The sequence below is a fragment of the Gekko japonicus genome, unplaced genomic scaffold (assembly GCF_001447785.1).
Source record: "Gekko japonicus isolate JY-2015 unplaced genomic scaffold, Gekko_japonicus_V1.1 scaffold2099, whole genome shotgun sequence".
In the NCBI taxonomy this organism is placed as follows: Eukaryota; Metazoa; Chordata; class Lepidosauria; order Squamata; family Gekkonidae; genus Gekko; species Gekko japonicus.
Window position 1 is genome coordinate 195,193 of NW_015163152.1, and position 14,418 is coordinate 209,610.

The 14,418-nt window shown below is 52.3% G+C and overlaps 1 protein-coding gene across 1 annotated transcript in view; it reads right to left on the reverse strand.

Moving 5' to 3' along the window:
* Nucleotides 1-14,418, reverse strand: part of ACTN4 (actinin alpha 4) — a 132,835-nt gene that overhangs the window by 21,889 nt on the left and 96,528 nt on the right. Inside the window, exons 9-11 of the mRNA XM_015407046.1 lie at nucleotides 6,548-6,640; nucleotides 3,686-3,916; nucleotides 2,101-2,248 (exon numbers count right to left, since the gene is read on the reverse strand). Of these exons, the coding sequence (XP_015262532.1) occupies nucleotides 2,101-2,248; nucleotides 3,686-3,916; nucleotides 6,548-6,640 (472 nt within the window). The remainder of the gene's footprint in view (nucleotides 1-2,100; nucleotides 2,249-3,685; nucleotides 3,917-6,547; nucleotides 6,641-14,418) is intronic.

Genomic DNA, 14,418 nt, shown 5'->3' on the forward strand with positions numbered 1-14,418 from the left:
TGATCTGCCTAAGTTCACAGAATCAGCATTGCTGTCAGAGGGCCATCCAGCCTCTGCTTGGAAACTTCCAAGGAGAGCCCACCACCTCTCGAGGAAGCCCGTTCCACTGAGGAACCACTGTAACTGTCAGGGAGTTCTTCCTGATGTTTAGTCGAAAACTCTTTTGATTTAAACATCCTATAAGGTTGCATAAGCACGGCAGTTCCGCTTTTTCCAGCAGGGTACACTTGGTACACTTGAAGCTGTCTTATACTGACTCAGAACATCGGTCCGTCAAGGTCGGTATTGTCTACACGGACTGACGGTGGCTCTCCAAGGTCTCAGGCGGAGGTATTTCACATCACTTACCGCCTGGTCCTTTCTAACTGGAGATGCCGGGAATTGAACCTGGGACCTTCTGCATGCCGAGCAGCATACCGGCCCAATCACTCTCAGAGCTGCCCAAGAACATCTAGTGCACACCTTTCAAAGCACGCAAATTACTCATTAGCACTGGGACAGCAGACAGGGACATAATGCACAGCCTCTGTCATCTGGCAATAAAGGTAACGACCAGTTGCTCATGGGCCGGATAGGAGCCTGTAATTATTTCTTGTTTTGGTGTGTGTGTTTCTTTAAATGTTTAGTGTGACTGCAGTAATGTAAGGAGAGTGATAGAGGGAGACAAGTGCGATGTGACTGGCTGATGACTGAGAGTGTGGGAGGAGGGGTGTCTCTGAGGTGATTCTGTGTTCTTGAAGAGACCAGTATGGAGAGTTTTTTGTGGGAGTCTGTGTGACAGAGGAAGCAGTTGGAGTTTACTCTAGCCTGTGTGGCTATATAAGCAAGAGAGTTCAGCCTGTGTGGCTATATGAGCAAGAGAGTTCAGCCTGTGTGGCTATATGAGAAAGAGAGTTTAGACTGAGTGTCTAAACCTGTCAGAGTTGAGTTTTGGTGTACGAGAGACTGTGTGTGACGCCAAGCCTTGTCAGTTCTATTTTCTTTCTTCAACAACAGTTCAAAAATACCCAGAAACTTATTTTGTTCTTTTATAAATAAATCATTATTTGTTTAAACTGACCACAGCAATCAGAACAGTCCTTCCTGAGGGCCAGATAGTCCTCTGAAGCGCCCAGACACTGGGTCACTCTACCAAAATAGGGAGATTTGGAATTTTTGATTCCTGGTGGCGGCAGAAATCTACTAAGTTCATGTACACAGAGTGTGTTTTAAAGGAAAAACAGTCGGCCCAATAAGCAGGACGTCACAGAGCCCTAGACGGGCTGGTTCCGGCCCACAGGCCGTATGTTTGACGCCCCTGCTAGAAACTTGATTTCTTTCTTCTTTTATGAAGGCCGCTTACAATTCTGACTGTGTAAGTTCTAAGCCTTGGCCGCACAAAGCACCTGAACTTTGCTTTAGGAAATGGGATCGATGCTAAGAGGGCCGGCAGTGCCGAGGACTGTTTGGGGCTATCAGAGGTTAACGTTCTGTCAGCGGAAGAGGCCATGAAAGTGCAGCGTTCTGTCAGCAGAAGAGGCCATGAAAGCGCAGCCTGCCTGCCTTCTAGATGGAATTCCTCAGGAGGGTGTTTCTACCTCCAAATGAGTTCGCTGCGCCTCCCCATGGCAACTGCCTGCTCCTTTGACGGATGACGCCATGGTGAGGGCAAGGGGGGGGGGAGAAGAACAGTGGCCCGGAGGGTGGGGTTGGGCTGCACCCCCCCCTCCAGACAAAGGAATTCAGACCACTTATCCGACAGTGCCCAACAGGAAGCTGCGAGGAGAAAGATTTTTTTTAAAAAAAACAACACCAAACCTTTTCCTGCCCGGGACGGAGCTAAAATAAGGCCGGGTCGACTCCTCCCTTACGAAAACAGAAGCGCTCAGCACAGGAATTCGACAAGGCAAGGAGGCCAGGTTCGAACCTGCCTCCCGAAGCAGCCTTTGCCGGAGGGGCTCTGTGGTCACGGTACAATGTTTTGTTTAAACTGAGCCGCTACCTGTGCGAAACCTGCTACCTGCTGAGAAGCGTTCCTTCTCAAGCAACGGACCGGTGGCTTCCCCGGGACCGGGTCCTTGCGGGACTCCCCGGGAAGGAAGGGGGGGGGGGCTTGCTCACCTTCGGTCCAGGACTCATGGATGGAGGCCTTCTGCCGGAACTTCTCCGCCAGGTGGTCCAGCCTCTCCAGCCGCCGGATCTCATTCAGCAGCCATTCCTCGTAGCCTTTCTCCGCCTGCTCCAAGTGGGACCAGCCGTTGTTGATGTCCTGGGGAGAGGGGAGGAGGTGAAAATCGGAGGGGCTTTCGAGCACCTGGGCGAGCCCGTGGAACTCACCGCCACTTGACACGGTTGCTGGTCTCTGGCCTTGAACAGCTTTGAAAGGAGACGAATTCACAGACGGCAGACCCGGCCAAGGGCTTCAGCCACAAGAGCTTAATGGAACCTCCATGTGCAGAGGCAGTATATCCCTGAACACTCGCTGCCGGAGGCAACGGGGGAGACTGTGGGACTCTGTGGAAGGGGCACGGACTGATTCCCCGGGACTTGCGTTCAGACACTTAGAAGTGCAAAGCACGCATTCAGAAGACTGCACGTACGAAAGAAAAATAAAATCTAGGTTTCTTTAAACACTTTGAAATCATAAACAAACCAAAAGAGGCACAGAAAGCCAAAAAACCCCAAGAAATGAAAGCACATTCCAGTAAAGGTTTTAATGGCTTTCCTTCTGAATTGTTTCAAGGAGGGGAGGCGCCCCACTAGACGTGCATGCAGGGGGAAGAGAAACCACAGAGGATTCTTAATGGCTTTTTCTTACAAGCTTCCCCTCCCCATGGGAGAAAGAAAGTCTCCTGCAGGACTTCTGCAAGTACACCACGGACCCTTACAGCCTCGTCTGCTCACCCACTGCCCCAGGCTTTGTGCAGAGATACAGAGAAGGGGGCTCTAAGCCAGCAGCTAACACCCCCCCCACCAGCCCACGCAGCTCAGCCCGTCCCGGAGAGCAAAGACAGCGGCCTTCTTGACAGAGAACAGAAATCCAACCACCCTCGTCAAAAATTGACACCCCCCCCCCCGAGATTCAGGTTTTTGATAAGTCACTTTTGTAACGGCCCACTTCCAGCGCTTTTGGTCACAGCGGCCCTGTAAGGCGGACCAGTTCTCATCACCCGCTCCTCTTGGAAGCGCGTTTGGGACCGGGCTCGGCATCTGAACCCTTCTGCGCTCCCACCAGCCCCGTAGCCAAGAATTTTTCGTTAATTAGATTTAAATTAATCCAGAGAATGGCTCTTCGGGCGCTGGATCCATTCCGTGGAAGCTGCGCGCCTCCTGGGCTGCCCGCGGCCACGAGGCCGTCTCGTCCACCGAGAAGCCCGGCGCGGCGCCTGAGCCCCCAGTGCCCGGCTCCGGAAGACCCCCCCGCATTTTAGCCGCCCTGCTCAGATTTGAGCCTTGAGCCGGCTTGCTCCTGCGGGAAGCCCCGTCTGATAGCTAGGGGTGCTGCTAATTCGATAAGAGGGTGCCGCTCTCAGCAGACGCCCCCGCTAGCTACGGGCCTGGCTTCCACCACCTGCCTCTCGGCTTCCACTTCGCGCTTGGATTCAATTGCCGAATTGGTCCCCTGCCCCAAACGTTTCTCGTCTTGACCTCCCGGAAGCTCGGAAACTCGGACCCGCCCCAGCTCCGCCCCGCGTCGGCGACTCACCGAGACCATTTTCCCCTCGGAGGGCATGAAGGCGGGCCGGTTGCTCAGCCGCAGCTTGGTCTGCAGCGTGTTGAAGTTGATCTCTAGCTGACACTTCTCCTGCACCTTGGGGGGCTTGTGGACTCGCCGGTAGTCGCGGAAATCCTCCAGCTTCTGCTGCATCTCCTGCATGGTCTTCTGGGGGACGCGGTTCTCCAGCCAGGGGATGGTGCGCTGAATCCACTCCAGCAGCTGCGGGAAACGGGGCGCGAGATCAGGACAGGACGACATGGGGGAAGGGACCGGCTCAAAGCAGTCCGGTTCCACCACAGAGATACTGGCTGTGCTCTGGACGCCTTTGGAGGGGGCCCTCGGCCACTGCAATCTCGAACTGCTCTACGGGACCCTGTTTTAACTGGCCGTTCTGAAGATGTTTTGTCAGACTGTAACCTGGTGCCGACAATCAGTTAATTGTCAATTAAACTATTTAGCTGTTGTAGATTTCCCGGGTTGTCTGGCCACGGTCTTGGCATTGTAGGACCTGACGTTTCGCCCGTAGCCGTGACTGGCATCCTCAGAGGTATAACACAGAAAGACGGAGGTCCTACAATGCCAAGACCACAGCCATACGACCCGGGGAATCTACAACAGCTAATGAACTTCCGGCCGTGAAAGCCTTCGACAACGAATTAAACCATTTGCTTATCTGTTCAAGCCTCTGTCCTCCCTCACCATTGTGGATGCGGAACTGCTAATTCTGTTGATTTATGATGGGGTTCACACCCAACCTTTCTATATCTAGGCGAGCAGCCATGGCTCAGTGGCAGAGCAACTGCTTGGCATGCAGGAGGTCCCAGGTTCAATCCTCAGCACCTCAGTAGGAGGTGATGGGAAAGACCACTGCCTGGGACCCCGGAGAGCTGCTGCCAGTCTGAGTAGGCAATACTGACCACCAGGGCTATTTTTGGGCAGGAACACACAGGAACGGAGTTCTGGCTGGCTTCCAAGTTGGCCACGCCTAGCAGGAACTCATTTGCATAATAGGCCACACCCAACAGCAGAAACTCATCAGGATTGGCTACATTAGGGGTGTGTGGCCTAACATGCAAAGGAGTTCCTGCTACAAAAAAGCCCTGGGTTTTGACAACAAACAAGGTAAACAGAATAAGAAGCAAAAGGTGGGTGTGGCTGGATGAGCACACTTCTGGTAACATGGGGGTGTGACCTAATATGCCAATGAGCTGTGCTGTCAGGGGTGTGGCCTAATATGCTAATGAGTTTCTGCTGTTGGGTGTGGCCTATTATGCCTTTTATACTAATGAGTTCCTGCTGGGCTTTATTTACAAAAAGAGCCCTGCACCATGATAGACCAAAGGTCTGATTCAGAGTACGGCAATTCCGTGTGCCCATGTGTGTATCTACTGCTCCCTTTTCCCCGACACTGAGAATTTTCGCTTGTCCCCTGGGAAAAAAACCTCCCAGAACGATCTTCCTTCACATATCTATCTGACGAAGCGGACTGTGGCCAAGGGAGCGCACACCATCTTCAAGGTGCCGCGGGACTTTTGTATTTCACAGCAATTAGGCCTCCCCAAATTTCAGCGCTTTGGAGCAGAGACCAAAAAAAATAAATAAGTGCTTATACACATGGAGTAACGTGTTTCCAATACACTTCCAATGCACTTTGCAAACGGGTTTTACCTCGCGAAATGACAAAGCCCACTTGAAAGTGATCGCTAAAGTGGATCGTAAGTGCATTACAGGGGTGGAAACTAGTCAGAGGGTCAAAAATACTGATTTCTACTGACCAAAATTCCAAAAATTTTGGAACCTCCCCCACTCCCACGGCGGCGAGGGGGGAGCGACTCACAGCTGCCGGCCGGCCAAGCTTTCCCCCGCCCCCAGTGGCAGCGGTGAGGCAGTTCTCAGAGCATTCTCTGCGCATGCGCAGGGAACGCTCTTTTACTTTTGGGGGAATTTAAGTATCCCCCTGTAGTTTTTTATAGATTTCAGATTTTTCTGCTCTGCACATCTGGGGATTGCCCCAACTGTGCAGGAAAATCTTTCCCCCCTAGGCGCCCCTGATGTGCGGATTTAGATATCCGCCCGCAGGGGGCGCCTTGGCTATTAGTATATAGATCATTTTGTATGGTTTTAGAAGGTTTTATGATTTTATCATTGCTATGTACGTGTTTTACCTTTATGTAAGCCACCCCAAGCCTGCTCTGGTGGGGAGGGCGGGTTGTAAATTGAACAAATAAATAAATACATAAATAAATCTGTTTTCAACAGCTTCCCCTCGGGGAGCAGGCGCCGAAGCGCCTAACAACTCCTGAAGCAGCCGAATGAAAAACTCCTGCAGGCTGGATGGGGGGGTCCCAGGCCACGATTTACCCACCTCCGTCCTAGGAGCTGCAGAATGTGCCAGCGTATCATGGCCAATGCTCCCTCTAAGCTGTGGAGTCCGGTGAGCAAAAATTCTACTTTGTGAGCTACTGGCACGGAAGTTGTGAGCGGGCGATTTGGCTCCTGCATAAATCAGTTTGCCCTGGAGCCCTTCCTTCCTGAGCTGAGACAAAAATGTGTGAGCCGGAGGCTAAAAAAACTGCGAGTTGGCTCACACTAACTCAGCTTAGAGGGAACACTGATCACGGCTAAGGGGGAGGCAAGCAGAGGGGGGTCACCCTTTCCTCGTTGACCTTCGTCACGGCAGACAGCGTGAGAGTTAGTCTGCAAGGACGGGGCGCGCCGCGGCACTATCGCCTTCCTCCGTTCCCTGGCCGAGCCCCTCACCGTGTCCACCTGGTGCTGCAGATCGCCCCCCCTTCCCATCTCTGACCCTCCTCCCTCACACTCCCCCCACCGCCACATGCAGACACTCACGTCCGAAGCCAGCTTTTCGTAGTCTTCCATCAGGTGCTCGTTTTCCTGGTTGACAGCCAGCACTTTGCAGATCCGGTTTGCGGCCGTCTCGGCCTGAAGATGGGGAAAGGGGAGACAAGCGAAAACTCTTAGGCCTGCCTGAAGCCAAGACATTTGGGGGGGGGGGGGGAGACAGGAAGGAAAGCTGCCCGGCACAACCCCATCAAGCCCAGCGACAGGCGGAGAGCGTCTTTGGAAAAAACCAAGCCGGTGGCGGGCTTCATCGGTGGCGTGCCCGAGAATCGCCCGGAGGCTGCACGGGCCCCGTCCCCCCTCCGTAATTCCCCCCCAAGGCGCGGCAAACCCGAAGGCTGTGGAGACAGCCTGTGGGTGCAAAAGTTAACAGCCCCTGCTGGGGCAATGACAAAAAGGCGGGGCCCTGACGGCTCCGGGCACAAAATTCTAGCTCCTGGCTGAACTGGTCCCTGGCAGATCTGTTTGAATGGCGGGATACCCCTGGTTGCCACGCCCTGTTCCTCTCGCACGGATCCATTCGAATATGCGAGATCTCCGGCTGTATGCCCCCGTTCTTCCCCGGGACTTGATCGTCCCCTGACTTGGTTCGGATCTGGTGCGTCTCATACTAGGATCAGTTGTTCTCTTTGCCATGCGGTGTGGGAGGGGTTGGGGGGGGTCCTAGCTGCCGCTCTTTGCCGATTTCGGAGCCCTTTCCGCGCGTCTCTGGAATATCAAACAGGAGCCTGTTGCTCCGAGCTTAACATTCTTTCAACTATAGAATATTTTTTGGGGGGTGCGGGGGTGGCCCCAACAGCAAAATTTGGTCTTTCACACCCTGTGTTCTGCCCCTCTGTAATATATAGAGCCCTGCGGATTAGGAAATGGGGGAAAGAGAAGAGAGAGAGAAAACAGCACATGGAAGCCATGGGAGGGGGGAAAAGTGAAGAGTTCAAGTACCTTGCCAGGAGAACAGAGTCCAGGGGGAGGAGATGGAAGCCAAAACATCAACAGAAAAGGTGGAGAGGGTCTATAGAAGGACGGGGAAGAGGAAGAGAGTCACGGGGTAAATGAGCTGCGAACAGAACTGGAAATGCAACTTTTAAATTTCTTGCTCTTCGGAAAACAAAATAATAAATAAAAAGAAGAGGCTGCGCGCTCTGGGGGGGAGGGGGTCACATGACCTACCTGGGGGGAGTCTCGCTGGGTTCGTTAGGGCAGTGCGGGAGATGTGCGTGCATGCACGTGAAAAGATAAAGGAGGGTCCTTACAGAGGGGAAGAGCCCACACGGACGGTTATAATTGCCCAGGGGAGAGCGGGTTTGCGGGCGGCGGGAGGGGGTCGGTTTCGGTTCTGCGGACTTTGTTCGCAGCCACTGACAGAAGCCATTCCCACCCAGAGCTTTCTCTAGAACTCAAGCACACCTGGTCAAGGTAGGACACCTGGATCCGAGTCCAGAAGACGAGGCTTGAATAGCCAAGTGTCGGTGACTGGTGCGTCTTAGTACTTTCCCGTATTTCCATGACGTTTTGCGCTTTCGTGCCAATAAAGGTTTCGCGTGTGAGTCCAGAAGCACCTTGGAGATTAGCAAGATTTTCAGGCTGTCATCGCTCAAGAATCAAAAGCTTTTGACTCTTGAAAGCTTTTGCCCCGACAACCTTGTTGGGTCTCCAAGGTGCTTTTGGGTTCGAATCTAGCTGTTCTACCCCAGACCAGCATGGCTAAACCCTGAAACTGCTCGGGAAGAGTTGCTTTCTGTCAACCTGCTGCGGGGAAAAGGAACGCCACACGTGCTCAGAGGCACTCCTTCCTTCCCCTATGCACTACCCTAAGCCTCCCCAGCAGCCATCACAGGCCCTGTGCTCGAGGGTGCCAGCGACCGGCTTTAAGGAGCAGGGCCTTCTCTGTGGTGGAACCCTTGCAGCGCAGTTCCTCGCCCAGGCATCTGCGCGGCCTTTGGAGAAGCAGGCCGGGAAGGTCACAGCAGGTCTTTGAACTGATGGCTGAAAGGGGTGGGAAGCGCCAATCTGGTTGGTACGCCGGAGCGCCGGCCAAAGGCGGGAACGGTGTGACGCCGACCAGCCAGAAACGGGCAGACGATTCTCCTGAGATGAGATCAAAGCGCCAACAGTTATGCCGCACGGGGTCTAGCCTCAGTATGTTTGTGCAAACTGCCCGGATAGCCCTCTTGGTATGAAATGAGATGAGAATGTTCCAGAGCACTTTTTCAGACCAAATTATAAACGCCATCGGGAGACTGCAAAACTTTGGGATGAACTGATGATTGATTTTAAACTGTACTTTTGTATGTCGTTGAGGGCTTCCGCGGCCGGAGTCCGTTAGCTGTTGTAGATTTCCCGGGCTGTGTGGCCGTGGTCTTGGCACTGTAGGACCTGACGTTTCGCCAGCAGCTGTGACTGGCATCCTCAGAGGTATAACACAGAAAGGTGGAGCGCTCTCTGTGTCAAGGTCTATCTTTCTGTGTTATCCCTCTGAGGATGCCAGTCACACAGCCAATGCTCCCTGTAAGCTGTGGAGTCCTGCGAGCAAAAAATTCTACATTGTGAGCTGCTGGCATTTAAAGTGGTCAGCGAGCGATTGGGCTGCTGCATCAATTAGTTTGCTCCGGAGCCATCCTCCCTGAGCGGAGACAAAAATCTGTGCGCTGGAGGTGAAAAAACTGTGAGTTAGCTCACACGAACTCAGCTTAGAGGGAACATGGGTCACAGGCACTGGCGAAATGCCAGGTCCTACAATGCCAGGGCCACGGCCATACAACCCGGAAAATCTACAACAGCTATTGTACTTTTGTATATTCATTGTAAATCGCCCAGAACCCTGTGTACTCAGGGATGGGGCAATTCAGAAATATAAATTATTATTATTATTATTATTATTATTATTATTATTATTATTATTATGAAGAGGAAGAGATTGGATTTATACCCCGCCCTTCACTACCTGAAGGAGTCTCAGAGCAGCTTACAAACTCCTTTCCCTTCCCCTCCCCACAACAGACATCCTGTGAGGTAGGAGGGGCTGAGAGAGCTCTTTCGAGGACTGCCCTTTCGAGGACAGCTCTTGTCAGAACTACGGCTTGCCCAGGGTCATCCAGCAGCTGCAAGTGGAGGAGTGGGGAATCAAACCTGGTTCTCCCAGATTAGAGTCCGTGCACTTAACCACTACACCAACACCAACACCCTACTTCTTCTCAAAAGATCTCTTTAAATGCTTTTGGGAAGAAGTGGGGGGGCTTTAAGAAGCGAGGGGCCCTTGAGGGAAGGGGCGGAGTCCCCAATTGCCCCCCACCCCCCGTAGCTACAGGACAGTCCCACTGCCCTTTCAGTGAAACCAGCACATTTAAAAAAAAAAAAATGGAGGGGAAACACTACTCTCAAACCCCTTCCTCCTAAAGCTGTGTTCGGAAGTTACACTGAACACACATATTGTCCCCAACGTGACGCCCATGGGCACCACGGCGCCTGCCAACATTTTTTCTGGAGCCCGCCAGATGTTTTTGGGAAGTGAGGGGGGGCGTGGGGGGCTTTCGCCCAGCAAGGCTTCTGATTGGCCACCGTAGATCTGATTGGTCGTACAGATTTTAAAAGGCACCGCTTTAGCTGCTGCCACCGTAGCCAGAAAGGATCTTCGCTTGTGTGACTGAATGTAACCTGCAGCAGTCAATTTGTGCCTGCCCCTGACGTACCCACCAGTGTTCCCTCTAAGCTGAGTTAGCATGAGCCGGCTCACAGTTTTTTAGCCTCCAGCTCACACATTTTCGTCTTAGCTGAGGAAGGATGGCTCCGGAGAAAACTAATTTATGCAACCGCCAAATCACTCGCTCACAGCTTTAATGCCAGTAGCTCACAAAGTAGAATTTTTGCTCACAAGACTCCACAGCTTAGAGGGAACATTGGTGCCGACCCCCGGGCCGGGGATCCTGGAGCTCACGTGTTAGCCGTTCCTTTAAGAACACCGTCTCTAGAAGCTAAAGTAATGAAGTGATTAAAACGTTTTGGCAGGAGGTCTTATCCCACATAGAAGATTTGCCGGGACGTAATATCCCTCTCAAACCTGAAATTATACTGTTAAATAGTTGGCAGGAAATTAGAATGCCACAAATCAGAAAAGACTTGGTAATGATTCTTCTCACTGCGGCCAAAACGACCATGCTGGAAGATTTTAGATGCTCCTTCAATTAAGAACTGGTATTTTAAGATACGGGACCACCTCATAAAGGATAAGATTTCGGATTCCATATATTGTAGTGACCCCTCCAATTATCTAGAGAGATGGTACCCAATCTTGGAAAATCGAGGTACTTGAAAAACAAAAGACTAAACAAGTCTAAAAAAAGGTAAAGGTTCCCTCGCTCGAAAGCCAGTCGAATCCGACTCTAGGGCTGCGGTGCTCATCTCCGTTTCCAAGCCGAAGAGCCAGCGCTGTCCGAAGACATTTCCGTGGTCATGTGGCCGGCATGACTAAACACCAAGGTGCACGGAATGCTGTTACCTTCCCACCGAAGTGGTACCTATTTATCTACTTGCAATTTCTTGCTTTCGAACTGCTAGGTTGGCAGGAGCTGGAACTAGAGATGGGAGCTCATTCCGTCATGCAGCACCCGGGTCTCGAATTGCTGAACTACTGACCTTCCACAGCCTGCAGTTCAGCATCTTAACCACTTGAGCCACCGCAGCTCCAAGGCTACCGATATTTCAATATCCTAAAGACTAGTTGGCTGCTTTAGCTTGGTTATAGTGTGAATTTAATATGGTTATTGACGCGTAATTGGCAAATGACCTATATTTTGTCCCCTTTAGATGTCGATGTCTTATGAGTTGGTAGCATTATTTTTTGTATGTTCGTTGGTTTTTTTTAATGCACGTTGATTCTAACGTATGTAAAACATGATCCGAGTTAGTTGAAATCGTTCTGTGTTGTACATTTTCATGAAAATAAAAAAAAATTATTAAAAAAAACACCAACACCATCTCTAGAAGCTGAAGTACATGATTAAGGTATCCGGAGTCTGAAGGACCCCGAAGACTCCGCCCGTGTCCCGTCACTTACAGAAGAGGTCGTGGCCCTCTTCTGTAAGCGACCGCTTTAACAAAGCGTAACATTCTTTGACATTCACTGGTAGTCAAAAATATCTTATTGCTTTAGAACACAGACACGCACACACACCACTGGGGTCTATTTCACCCCCAATGACTGATTCGTAAAGCGCAGGTGAGTTAACGCAAATGAAAACGTGGGAACCGGCTATGACTCAGCACTCAGGCTGCCAAACTGGGCATGCTCACGCCGACGAGTAAAAAAACAGCACATGCAGTTGCTGCCCCAAATCCGGGAACGCAAGCACACAGAAGGCATGCTGGAAGCCGCTGCGGGGGCCACAAGGGAGGGGGGCTAATAAACCCCAGCTGATAGAGAAGATGTGCCAGCTGCGCTCTGAAATCAGACACAAAAGGAAATTAGAGAGATGGGGGAGGGGGGGAGGACTGGCAATGCTAGAAATTCACACACAAGCGCACTCCACAGTGCTCTCCCCCCCCCCTCTGGGACTGCCTGTTTGTGAACAGCACTGGTTGCAAGCAAGTTCAGACTTGGGGGGGGGGGGGCCCCTGCAGCTGGAACAGGGACAGAGGAACCGCTGGCCGAAACAGCAGCAGCAGCAGCTCCGTTTCCTGCCCGTGTAAAGAATTTACACGTTAGGAGCCAATAAATTAACGCCGGGCTTTAATGGGAAACATACTGCGGCAGCTTGGTGGCAGAGCTAACCTGTTCGGCGCTGCCCAAGGGGAAAGGCGGCCGTTGATTTTTAAAAGGAAGACTGTTCTCTTTGCAAACGCCTTCCCGCTTCTCTGTACGGCCTGATGTAGTGGAGAGATCCTGCCTGGAACGAACGGCAGAACGAGGGCTTGTGAAAAGAAAAATAAGCCCGCGACTGATGCTTTTGCAGGATTTGGGAATGGAAGTTGCAATGCAAGATCGGGGGGGGGGGGGGGGGGCGCGTCTAGGAAAGGACCCCGCAAAGGATCCGGGCCCGACCCTGGTGACCTCGCCAAGGGGGTGGAGGGACCAGATCACTGACGTGGTGCTCTGTGTCCCTTCTGGCACTGACGGAGAGTCTTATGAGCATGGGCTGCAGTCCGGCATTAATGCAATTTCCCCTGGGTTATTTGGAGATGGAACTGGGGGAAGCTGCCCAGCCCTCGATTCTTTCTCCATCGAATCCCAGGCTAATTACCTTTTAAACCAGAGGTTTTGAACTCCATTTGTTACAAGGGGCGGATCTGAAATGAATGTCACTTTGTCGGGCCGGGCCACGCGTGCCATAAATTGTAATGCTGGGTACCAGAGATATAAACTGTATAAAGGACAGTAGCTGGAAAGCTCCGAGTTGGTGTATCTCTCACTGCAAGTCCTCATGGGCTGGGAGGGGTGTGTGTGTGCAAAGGAAAACCCGCATGGTACAGCACTAGGCAGATGCGCCCACATCGTCTGACTGCTGCAGGCGAAGTTGTTCTGCCAGGCTGAAGCCACAGTTGTAGTGACTCCCCCCAGAGCAGCCTTCTGTCCCCCCCCCCTGCACTAGTTGCTCATGGGCCGCATAAGAGCTCTGGACGGGCTGGTTCTGGCCCCCAGGCCTTATATTTGACTTCCCTGTTCTAAACTTCCTGTAGCACCCCCAGAGGACACTTCACATGTAGAGATTTCACATGTTTTTACTCCTTTCAGTGTCAAAAGCAGTGGCCCGGGAGCCACACGTGGCTCTTTGACACGTCACATCTGGCTCTTCCGTTCCTCAGTGTGGCACCCGGCCTAGGTTTCGGGGAGGCGAGCAAGGCCCTAGCCCGGGGAGGGGGGGCCCTTCCGGATGGCAGGTGGCTTCCACCTTGAAACAGCCACTGCCAAAGGCGAAGGCCACGGGCCCGGGATGGAAGTAAACGCAGCTCTTTCGGTTGACGGTAATTGCAAATGCGGCCCTTCGTTAGGGACACAGAGTGAATCTAACGGGGAAGGAGATCACCACCAGCACAAGCAGCTCATAAAACCTACGACTGAGAGCCCTGAGTCATTCCAGATTAGCCGAGAGTACGAGGGGTGTCATCCTGTACACAGGACCAAAACCAATAATTATTCCAGGTAGAATTATAGAGTTGGAAGGGACCTCCAGGGTCATCTAGTCCAACCCCCTGCACAATGCAGGAAATTAACTAATACCTCCCCCCCCCCCCCCCCCCCCAGATCTCTGGTCAAACTGTCCTGGAGAAAAATGACTTCCTGACTCCCAAGTGGCGATCGGCATTTCGCTGGGTGTGTAAGAAAGGGCCACAAGAACTAAGCACGGATTAAACCCTTCCTGCCCTCCCTCTCATGATCTGCCTGAATTCACAGAATCCGCCTTGCTGTCAGAGGGCCATCTAGCCTCTGCTTGAAAACCTCCAAAGAAGGAGAGCCCGCCACCTCCCGAGGAAGCCTGTTTCACCGAACAACCGCTCTAGCTGTCAGGAAGTTCTCCCTAATGTTCAGCCGAAAACTCTTCGGATTTAATTTCAGCCCATCGGTTCTGGTCCGACCTTCTGGGGCAACAGAAGACAACTCCGCACCATCCTCTTATATGACAGCCCTTCCAGTACTTGAAGATGCGTTATCATATCACACTAAGTACTAGGACGACATGTGACCTTCCCCTGTTACAATGTGTCGTGTCCCCCCCCCCCGAAAAGAATCAGAAAACAGTCTGAATATGTACAGGGGTAGGAATTTTGGTCTTACCAAAGGACACCGACGGGATGAGTTTTGCAGTTGGGGAGGGGAGGGGAAGCAGGAGAAGAAGGGGTGCGAGAGAAATGGGGGGGGGGGGGCA